Here is a 12500-nt window from a genome sequence, read left to right as displayed (position 1 = left end):
GGATCAATAAAGTATCTATCTATCTATCTATCTATCTAGCTGTCGATAGAACGTTACTGCGTGCGTTCAATTCCAGCTCCCCCGTAGGGTTGCTCATTCATGTAAATATGTCCCCCTTTGAGCAACTAATGCTGAAACTTATCTTACAGTATACAAGTACCGAACTGGTAGAGGTGACAACCCCAACAATATTCTCTGTAAACCAAATCTTTCATTTTCATTCACTGAAGAAAATAATTAAACAGCAGGAGCCAATCAGCACACGTGGAAAACAAGGAGTTGTTTGGAATGTTGCTTTTTATTTCTTTCAGTGATCAAGAGATATCAGAAGGTCAGTCTCTCAGTGATGTTTGAGTGATGGCCACCTGGGGTCCTTTGCTGAGGCGTGCTAGTGGCGTTGACAGAGTGGAGTGAGGTTGGTGTCGATGCTGTCCAGGTGTGTCCTGCGTCGATGCTGTCCAGGTGTGTCCTGCGCCGATGCTGTCCAGGTGTGTCCTCGTCCAGGTGTGTCCTGCGCCGATGCTGTCCAGGTGTGTCCTGCGCCGATTCTATCCAGGTGTGTCCTGCGCCGATGCTGTCCAGGTGTGTCCTGCGCACCACTGCTCCCCACAAGTCATCAGATCCAGCCCGGGAATAACACACCTGCACAGGTGTGCCTGGTCCACCACACTCAACACATAAACACACACACACACACACACACACACACACACACACACAACACACACACATCCCAGTTGACAGGTTCACTTCAGAAATGATTTCTGTGTGAATGTGTCCACACATGTCTGTGAAGGTTGCTATGGGTTACTATATGTCCTGTGGGGATGAAGGTTGCTATGGGTTACTATATGTCCTGTGGTGATGAACCTCTGAGCCCCTGGGCTACGTGAGGAGTGACCAGTCATGTGACCAGAGCTTTGCATCTCCCTCCACAGGTGCACGAGCAGACAGGTGAGGTGATAAAGGAACCTGAGAATCACACAGTGGAGTGGAGCTGGACCGAGAGCTCCGTTATTGCAGAAGTGTATGGAGCACAGCACTGCAGAACACATGTCCAACCAGAGAACACAACTCCAGAACCAATCAGAGCCCTGAGATCCACAACTCCAGAACCAATCAGAGCCCTGAGATCCACAACTCCAGAACCAATCAGAGCCCTGTTACAGAATCTGGATGGCCCGCTCCTATGAGGAGTCATACACGCACGCACGCACGCACGCACGCACGCACGCACGCACGCACACACGCACACACACACGCACACACACACACACACACACACACACACCCTGTATTTCGGGGTGCTGTGGAGTGTGACATTAAGGCATGGCGACTGGGAGTCCGTGACCTCTGACCTACGACCTCTGAGAAGCAGCAGCAGCAGCAGCCACAGGTGGGCTGTACGGAGCACGCTCAGTAGGTGGGCTGTACGGAGCACGCTCAGTAGGTGGGCTGTACGGAGCACGCTCAGTAGGTGAGCGGAGAGAGGATGAAGAGGCGGTCCTCCTCTTTGCGGATCCACTTCAGCAGCTTGTTGACGGCTGCCACGGCGACCGCCTTAGTGCCCAGGGGACTGAAGCAGAGGTAGAGCTCAAAACCACTGGTGACCTACAGGGGGCGCCGAGGGGGAGAGCAGAAAAGGGTTCATGAGAGTGAATAGGGCTGCTCAACTCTGCTATTGCACACACACACACACACACACACACACACACACACACACACACACATCCCCTGAGTGAAAAGGGCTGCTCAACTCTGCTATTGCTTGCACACACACACACACACACACACACACACACACATCCCCTGAGTGAAAAGGGCTGCTCAACTCTGCTATTGCTTGCACACACACACACACACACACACACACACACACACACACACACACACACACACACACACACACACACACACACATCCCCTGAGTGAAAAGGGCTGCTCAACTCTGCTATTGCTTGCACACACACACACACACACACACACACACACACACACACACACACACACACACATCCCCTGAGTGAATAGGGCCGCTCAACTCTGCTATTGCTTGCACACACACACACACACACACACACACACACACACACACACATCCCCTGAGTGAAAAGGGCTGCTCAACTCTGCTATTGCTTGCACACACACACACACACACACACACACACACACACACACACACACACACACACACACACACACACACACATCCCCTGAGTGAAAAGGGCTGCTCAACTCTGCTATTGCTTGCACACACACACACACACACACACACACACACACACACACACACACACACACACACACATCCCCTGAGTGAATAGGGCTGCTCAACTCTGCTATTGCTTGCACACACACACACACACACACACACACACACACACACACACATCCCCTGAGTGAAAAGGGCTGCTCAACTCTGCTATTGCTTGCACACACACACACACACACACACACACACACACACACACACACACACACACACACACACACACACACACACACACATCCCCTGAGTGAAAAGGGCTGCTCAACTCTGATATTGCGCACACACACACACACACACACACATCGCCTGAGTGAATAGGGCTGCTCAATTCTACCACAATCACAAAAAACATTATTTTGGTCTTCATTAAGATCACATCATTTAAAGGACAAACCTGGTGATTTCCTTCATTAAGACCACATAATTTAAAGGACAAACCTGGTGATTTCCTTCATTAAGATCACATCATTTAAAGTACAAACCTGGTGATTTCCTTCATTAAGATCACATCATTTAAAGTACAAACCTGGTGATTTCCTTCATTAAGACCACATCATTTAAAGTACAAACCTGGTGATTTCCTTCATTAAGATCACATAATTTAAAGGACAAACCTGGTGATTTTTTTTCACATAGATCTCCTTTTCTCAAGGCCACCGAGCATGGTCAGTACAAAACAAACCGTTGAGCTCAAGTTTCTGCAGCCAACAGCTAAAGCAGCCAGGCAGCTACAGTGCTGCACTCTGGGGCTCACGAACATGCCCCCAGAGTGCAGCACCATAGCTGCCTGGAAGCTCCGACTGTTGGCTGGTAGAACCCATTGTTTTTGTTTTCTCATGCTGACTCATTGACCTTGAGAAACAGAGATCTATGTCAATCAACTTTAATGTACACTCAATTTCTGGAAACACCATGTGTGCATGTGTGTGTGTGTTTGTACTAACCCAGGCGTAGAGGTTCTCGGTGTGTGTGGTGTGGTAGGTCGTGCGTAGCGGCCGTGTCGGGTGGTGCAGGCAGCTGTGCAGCTGCTGGTATAAACTCATCAGACGCTCCTGCTCCTCAACACTGCTGTAGGGCAGCGACAGCTCAGGGCTGGACACACACACACAACCATTAATATATACACACACACACACACAACCATTAATATATACACACACACACACACACACACACAACCATTAATATATACACACACACACAACCATTAATATATACACACACACACACACACACACAACCATTAATATATACACACACACACACACACACACACAACCATTAATATATACACACACACACAACCATTAATATATACACACACACACACACACACACAACCATTAATATATACACACACACACAACCATTAATATATACACACACACACACACACACAACCATTAATATATACACACACACACACACACAACCATTAATATATACACACACACACACACACAACCATTAATATATACACACACACAACCATTAATATATACACACACACTAGAGATGCGCGGTTCGCGGTTACAGCCGCGGACTCCGCGGTTAAACCGCGGATCGGGCGGATGACGTGAAGAAATATAATATTTTAATTAAATTCGGCGGGTGGCGGTTGAACCAATCAAATGAAAAAAATATAGCCTATACATTGTTAAATTGTGTTATCTACATCCGAAAAAAACGAGCACACTTTGAAATAGTCAAATTTTCATCAGGCAGTTTGGCCTAGTTGCTTCTATGCATGCTGCTTTGTTTATCTATCAGAGACGGTGTTGCGGAATTGGTGTATTCCGATGTTTCACTGAGCAACCCCTCACGCACGCACACACACACTAAAGGTAACAAAGTTTAAATTAAGTAGCCTATCGTAGCCTACCAGCATGTTTTTCTCTCCAGTGTGCAATAAGAAAGTAGAATAGGCTACAGTGCAAGTTGACCGATGATTCATCTCCCATGTCGCGTCTCGTTGCAGAGCCTTGGTAGGCCACTAAGCAAATATGCAACCTATGAGCCCAGCTGCCAGTATTGGAGGAGGCCTAAACATCTCGTAGATGAGACTGACTGGGTTATTTTGTTTCGATATTATATATAAAACACATAGTCATTGTAGCCTACCATTCAGGGAATAGGCATTTAAAAGGGAGACAGATTATGGAGTGATGACTCAGAACTGACATCGGGCAATGGCAGTGCGAGATGTTCAGAACGTAAGAGCAGCAGAAAAAAGAAGGTAAGAAAAATAGTCGGAAAACTTAGATGTAGGCAAGCAAGCAAGTTTGGCGGTTGTTACTAAAAATGTGAACATGCACGTTGCACTGCTGTGCGGTGGGTTACAGTGCGTAAAGTAGCCTAATGTGAATTACTTGTTATGTTATTAAGGATTTCTTTCTTTTTGCAAAAAACAAAGTAGCCTACAATAGGCATTAATTAGTAGGCTAAATAGCAGCATGTTGAAATGATGTGCCAAATTGCGTTTTTTTATTACAATGATAAAATTGTAGGCTACAGGCCGATGTGCGTTTTATTTGGAGACTTTTGCGAGACAGAGACTGAGTTTGCTGCTGATATTCTGGGGATAGGCTACAACATAGCCAATGTAGGACTTTAGCCTTTTAATATATTTGCTGCATTGGATCAGTCTTTCTAGAACAGGCAAGAGCTTTCTAGCCTCATGTCAGCAGCACCGCATCACCCATATACATTAAAACAACCAGCGGATTGCGGGCGGGTGCGGTTTTGAAAATTGGTCAAAAAACGTTGGTGCGGATGGATGATAAGTTTTGCTATGCGGTTACGGTTGAAATAATAGCCCATCCGCGCATCTCTAACACACACACACAACCATTAATATATACACACACACACACAACCATTAATATATATACACACACACACAACCATTAATATATACACACACACAACCATTAATATATATACACACACACACACACAACCATTAATATAAACACACACACACAACCATTAATATATACACACACACAACCATTAATATATACACACACACAACCATTATATACACACACACACACACACAACCATTAATATATACACACACACAACCATTAATATATACACACACACACACAACCATTAATATATACACACACACACACACAACCATTAATATATACACACACACACACACAACCATTAATATATACACACACACAACCATTAATATACACACACACAACCATTAATATATACACACACACACAACCATTAATATATATAAACACACACACACAACCATTAATATATACACACACACAACCATTAATATATACACACACACAACAATTATATACACACACACACACAACCATTAATATATACACACACACACAACCATTAATATATATAAACACACAACCATTAATATATACACACACACAACCATTAATATATACACACACACAACCATTAATATATACACACACACACAACCATTAATATGCACACACACACACATACAACCATTAATATGCACACACACACACACACACCAACACAACCATTAATATGCACACTAGACATGTAATCGATATTACATAAACATGTAATAGACATCTAATCGATATTACGTTCTCTATAAATAAATAAGCTAAATATATAGGGATGCACGATATATGGGCGGCCGATATATTATTGGCCGATAAGTGAAAAAAGGAAAATATTATTATCGGTCCGATAACAGAATTCTGGCCGATAATTTGCGCCGATATTTTTTAAAGTCCTAATTTAGGCCTACGTAGCCTAAGGTCCGTCTGGCTACACTGAGCTACTTGAGCTTGGTTGGCTATACTTTTTCCTCAATATAATGTCAGCGGTGTGAATGTATTTCACCACTCTACAAACTCTAACAAAATCTGTGGATATGCGTTCATTTGGGAATCTGTGCATCTCAAAATCGTCTCGTGAATGATCCGCCATTTAACCTTACCAGAGCGGAGCTCAGCCCTATCTAGAGCCGTCTTGTGCTGGTGTGTTTGCACGTTACCGCGCTGGTCGGGGAAACAAATAAGCAAACTCGTTAGTGGGACGAGTACATAAGTAGGCCTAGTTCTAAGTTGGGTTTTAGTATTATATTTGCATTACGTTAGCTTGGGTTTTGTATTACTACCTAGAAATATGCTAACCATTCGTGCTTCAGTTCCAGACAGGTCATCATAATAAGTTATTAAAACCTTCGGGGCTAACGCCTTTCATTTCTGCTGCAGCAGGTTGTGTGCAACAGAGTAGACGGACATAAGATACAGTCTGAGGAGTTGCAGCTTTATTCAGTTACCCGCAGTTGAAACCAGGGCTTTGAACCGGTTCAAGGAACGAAAACGAAAACCGGGAACTTACAGGGAACAGAAACGAAACCGGAAACATTATTATTTTTTATGTTCTGGAACAGGAACACTTATTTAAAAACAATGGTAACCGGTTAATACCGGTTTTATTTAGTTCCTCAAAGTTTTCGTTGCCTAATTAACTAAAAAAAAAAGTAATTATTTTCCTGCGCACATTTGTGGCCGCTTTATTTGTTGACCCTAGGTATAGGCTATTTTTGACAGATAATCAGGCTGAGATGGCGAAATTACACCTGTGCCACACTTGGGACATGATCCAAAACCTGTCCGCCGCCCCCAACACAGACAGCGTAGCTGAGCGTTCATCATCTTCATCTGAAGATGATGATGAAATTGAGAAGCTGCTGGTGGCTAAAGGAAGAGAAACCACTGTCATACAAAAGGGCCGAGTTCCCATTGCATTGTTGTTAGACGCCTATTGCAGAGAAGTGCGTTTAAAGCGCACCGAGAATGTTCTTCGTTATTGGGCGTCCATGGCCGCTTCAAATGCAGATATGCACAAACTCGCAATGTCCGTCATAGCGCTCCCCGTGACCCAAGTCAGCGTGGAGCGCGCATTTTCATCTTTGAAGTTTATTCTTTCTCCGCTTAGGTCGTCCCTGAATGACAAAATTCTGGAGGATATTCTTTTCATCCGCTTGAATAAACAGTTTGGAATGTAGGCTGACCCATTTGCACTTCCGTCTTTCTTGGTTAATTAACGTCAGATATGGGGAGTAGGCCTAATCTGCTTTTGTGACTGCATGATTTCTTTTATTTTTATTATTATTGGCTGTTAGGCATATTTTTTTGCATCGTGGAAGGCAATTTACTCTCGTTAGGCCTAATGTCAGTCACAAATCTTTGTTTTTTTGTTGTTTGTTTAAAAATGCCAGGTTGGTATAGCAATTTTTTAATTTTTGCTAACTGTTAAATGTGAGCCACTGTTATTACAGGCTATAATTAGTAGGCTATGTTTGTTAATAAACAATAGGCCCTACCTGATGAAACACGCCTAATTGCAAGTAGGCCTAAGCAAGACAAAACAAAAGACTTGTTACGGTATGAGTAGGCCTACTGGATGGCCTTTCCCCCCGACAGTTGGAATTTGTTGTTGCCCGAGTGGCATTACCACGTGTCTTAATAATGTGGTTACGTTTGTGTGGAAATTTTCTCTTTTAACAACAAACTACACATTTGAAATAATTGTAGGCCTATTTAATTATTATTATTATTAATAATAATATAATTATTATTATTTAATAATGGTTGTAATATTATTACATTTGGTTTAAGCTGGATGAGAAAGATGTGACATAATTCTATAGCATTAAACAGCTGACAGGAACGAAATTAACCGTTCCGGGAACAGTATTTTTTTCTTCTAACCGGTTCGGGAACGTCAATTTATTGGTGGAACTCATAACCGGAAACGTTATAATTCCGTTTCTGTTCGGAACGAACTGATTGTAAAAAAAATCGGTTCAAAGCCCTGGTTGAAACTAAACCTAAGTTTCCCTCACAAACTCTGATTTGGTCACTATACTGTAGCTTATTCCCAGCTGAGCCGTTTATGAGCGTTTAGTCCTAAATTAAAACGATTCATACTCTCTAGCCACTCACTCGCTATTCACTGACGTCAGTTCACTTAAAGGAGCCACACATACTGTAGGGCTAGGCTACTGTTATGTTGTTGACTGCCGCACTATTGAGGACTTTTATGAGTTCTGTCCATCATTTGGTGGTAGGTAAAATTACTGCAATAAAATTAGGCTTATTAAATGCTTTCCCCAAATCACTTTTCACAATTTTTTTCAAGAGTAATATTATCGGTTATCGTATCGATATTGGCCACAACAAACCAATAAATATCAGTTATCGTTATCGGCCCTAAAATTCCATATCGGTGCATCTCTATAAATATATCTTGCATTGTAGCTAGTACGTGCAACTCTACCAGAGTAGGTGATAGAAGTAGGCCTACCTCAACACAGACTCTCAATGAGTCCTTGCCCCTTGCCCCTTGCTCGCTCTCTCTCTCTCTCTCTCTTCTCTCTCTCCCTCTTTCTCCCTCTCAACAGGCGCATCCCTCCTCAGCATGCACATGTAATCCAAACATTCACAATCGTGCAAGACGACTGGCTAAATTGCTATTAACTCCGGTTAGCATCATTAGCACGCTGCACGAATTTGTTCAAAACTGTTGCCAAAATTGACTGCTAAGTTTTAATCATCTCAATCCCGATGCAAATGGAAAAGTATTTTCCAAGACTCAAACGGGCCTGTCCCAAGGAGAAAAAAGTATTCATTTGAAACTTAAACACATGTGGGGAAACTGAACAGTCTAACCAGTAGACTATGATAACTAGCAAATTAAGCTACTTTGTTTACAATATTTCCAGGCTTCAACCAGTGCTGCTCATTCAGACTTATGTGCACATTTATTTATTTGAGTGGTTTTCATGATTGTGTTGCTATTTCTTTTCTCTGTTTGCTTCGATTGATAACTGAGGTGATTAAAATTAGAGGAAGGTTAAGTTTAAGGTTAAGTTTAAGTTTAAAAAGTGTTTAAATTTAACTTTTTTTCTTCTGGTCCTTATCTGAAATAGATTTTTTTTTTTAAATCAATAATTATAGATATCGACTGATATGAAATACCGTATTTTCCGGACTATAAGTCGCACTTTTTTTCATAGTTTGGCTGGCCCTGCGACTTATAGTCAGGTGCGACTTATATATGAAAAAAATATATAATTGAACATGTTTTTAAATGTTAATTCATATGAACTGACATGAACCCTACATGAAACATTACTGTCTAGCCGCGAGAGAGCGCTCTCAAATGCACAAGTTCTGTGCACTTTCAGTCAGAGATTAGTGGTTGTGCTATGCCTGAAACACACGTGCATACCTAAATCCTCAAATTACGGCCAGGATTCTGTTTGGACCTCAGATTCGGACAAATAAAGGCCAGTAATAATTTTGTTTCAATTTAACTCATAAAAGAGCTCTTCTTAATATTTTATATTGTTGGTTGGTTTAAAATTGTTGCCAATGAAAAGTCATTGTCTTACACGTCTCCAACACGTTGCTCTCAAGCTATCAGTTGCATGCCGCCCCCTTCTGAGCTTGCCCGAGGCTGAAGCAGTAACCTAGCCTACATTTAAACACAATTGTTGCTGCCAGGCATCAGCCTACGAATTTTATAAAAAAGTAAATCATGCATGATTAAAAAATAACTAAATTTAGGCTGAATAAGGTTTCCATTTCAGCACAACACACGTTCCATGAATGAATGAAAGCGGATGCCTTATCTCGCAGTAAGCGGATGGAAATCCCAACACCCTTACATACATGAAACTTAATAGTGAACCATCAAATACCCCGCAGATTTCAGTGGTCATCAGTCCCGATATTTAGCAATATAATCAAACAGTAAGCCATGCTCCAAATAAAGGTGCTGTGCTTTGCGCAGGCTAAATAAAAAGACCCCAGCGATAATTTGAAGATTTACGATAGTCTGTCTCCTAAACATTCCTCACCCGTTATCTAGACATGCATGAAAGCATTTGAAAACAAAACTCACTGCCATGTAGGCTAATATTTGATCGCTGTTTTGCTACTAATTATATTTCACGTACTGAATACGCACACTAGAAAGTGAAAGTAGGCCTACTTTGTGCTCCGTGTCTGTATGTCTGTTCATGTCCACAATCGATTATAACGTTACTCAAATAGAGAACACATCCATGTTCTCTGGCGTTATAGGCTGTCATGCTTCTGTGTTTACAAAATTCCTGACGGTTCCTGATCGCTAAACGTTTGGTTTCCTTTCCTGTCGATCGCGATTGATGTAGAAGCACCTCCTAGGCTATAATTTGACTTCAGCGATATGAGAGGGAGAGAGAGAGCAAAGTGGTCCATGCGCGCGTGTGTGTGTCTCTGCATCGGGTTCAATTGAAGTCAGAGTTGGTCCGTCCAGTCAATAGTCCCGCATTCAGGCCGCTCCATTATTAGATTAATGTTATCAGACAGCACTGATGAGTGGAGGTGCAAAACGCACACCAGAAAAGGAGGTGCTGGCAACCAGTAAAACACTTGCAAAAGGAGAGAAGTGCCGCACACTCCCGAGTTACACATATAAGTCTTTAATGTGACTAGAGTGACAACGTTTCGGCCTGTCGGCCTTCACGTGACCTGAGGAAGGCCGACAGGCCGAAACGTTGTCACTCTAGTCACATTAAAGACTTATATGTGTAACTCGGGAGTGTGCGGCACTTCTCTCCTTTTGCATCAGACAGCACTGTAACATGTGTGGGAATTTCTCTCATTATGATAGAGTTGTGTGACTTTTATTATTATGCTCAATTAGGGATGTAACGATTACCGGTATAATGATAAACCGTGATAAAAATGTTGACGATAACAATTACCGCTTTCTTTTGAAATATCATAATTATCACGGTTGATTATCACGGTGTTGAAACCGTGTGTTTAATCCTTCCCAGCTTCATCCGAGCCTGCTTTTGACATACAGTAGGCCTGGTACAATGAAGCAAAATTGGTACCCTACTGATTCTGTTGTCTAATTGATGGTTTTAACTGCGAATTGGATTAGGCTACACCTGATTTTAAAAGGCGGAAAATTTTCACCGCAAAACTTGCACTGTATCATTTGCAATCTGCGTCTTTTTATGTTCGCGTGCACATTAAATCCATTCCACTCACGTTATCAGAAGAACACAGTAGCCTAAAGTTTAATTTCGAACACTTACTTTGGTCTCACTCAGGGTAGGAATTTCACGGCGGCCACGTTTTTGCCCCTTGCGTTGGCCGTGATGTCCCTTTGAAAATCAGAGGTTTACAGGCCACGGTGCCCTTCTTTCAATATTCTGCTTTGCATCCTACTAATAGCGAATTTTATTTAGCCTATGGCCTGTCAAAATAATCTTAGCATTCACAGCGCAAATTAATTTATTTTACGCAGTGGAGAAAGTGACAGCGCAAGAAAGAAAGTGCATCTAAATTCACCTATTCTTCTCAGTTGAACTACTCGCGAAGTAGCCTACTCATCACACAGACATCACAAGTATCACATGAAAGAGCTTTTTCTCAGCTTTTAAACGATGTTAGCCGCGAATCGCTGTGGTGAACGGTTCGCGAGAAACGTAAATAATATAATTAAATTTAATCATAAATTCTACTGAAGGTTTTCGTCCATCACCCTACCCATTCCTCTCGGTGCAAAACTTCACGAACCTTTCGTTTAACACATGACAAACCATATATCAGAATAAACAGCAGACCTTACCGAACATAAAGGTGTAAAGCAGTCCCCTGTACAGTTAGCCGTTCCAGAGTAATCCACTTTTGAATTTGCAGTACATTTCGACATGCATGGATGTCTCCAAATTTGGGCTTTAAGTTTTACAATGTGTTTAAATTGTTCCACATGATTTCATAACGGGCCAAATACAAAATAAATGTTACAAATATCGCCTATATATCGGTAAATCAGAGGACAGCTGACTACGAGTTTGTGAAAGTAGATCACAAAATGCTAAGCATGCATCTAGGCTATTTGAGTTTCTTAAAGCTGAACTGTGCTTAAATTGTTCAATACATGATTTCATAACAGGCCAAATATAAAATAAATGTTAAATATAGACTAGATATCTGTAAATATTAGATGTTCAGATGATTTGCAGTTCTATATGATATGTCATGTTTCATGTTTTTGTAATGTTTCATACAGTGATGCAGGTCTACTGCAGTGAATAGGCTATACAACTTTGATATAGCCTATGTGGCCTTTGTGCCCTCCACCAAATATGCCCAACTGAAGGCCAAGTGGCCTTGCCCCCAGA

The 12500-nt window shown here is 42.0% G+C and overlaps 1 protein-coding gene across 2 annotated transcripts in view; it reads right to left on the bottom strand.

Annotated features, from left to right (window-relative positions):
• Window positions 1-279: 279 nt before the first annotated feature.
• mon1a (MON1 secretory trafficking family member A) overlaps window positions 280-12500 on the bottom strand; it is a 28823-nt gene continuing 16602 nt past the window's right edge. For both annotated transcript variants that reach the window (XM_076268432.1, XM_076268431.1), the window contains 2 exons: window positions 3214-3361; window positions 280-1611 (listed from right to left, as the gene is read on the bottom strand). In XM_076268432.1, coding sequence (XP_076124547.1) covers window positions 1471-1611; window positions 3214-3361 — 289 coding nt within the window. In that variant the 3' untranslated portion in view covers window positions 280-1470. The remainder of the gene's footprint in view (window positions 1612-3213; window positions 3362-12500) is intronic.

Source organism: Alosa pseudoharengus, unplaced genomic scaffold (assembly GCF_046254945.1).
Source record: "Alosa pseudoharengus isolate Yale_2024_CS ecotype anadromous, Long Island Sound unplaced genomic scaffold, YU_APseudo_1.1 YU_APseudo_1.1_scf_5, whole genome shotgun sequence".
NCBI classification, from domain to species: Eukaryota; Metazoa; Chordata; class Actinopteri; order Clupeiformes; family Clupeidae; genus Alosa; species Alosa pseudoharengus.
The sequence above is the reverse complement of the archived record's forward strand: the minus strand, read 5'-3'. Positions and strand labels throughout refer to the sequence as shown.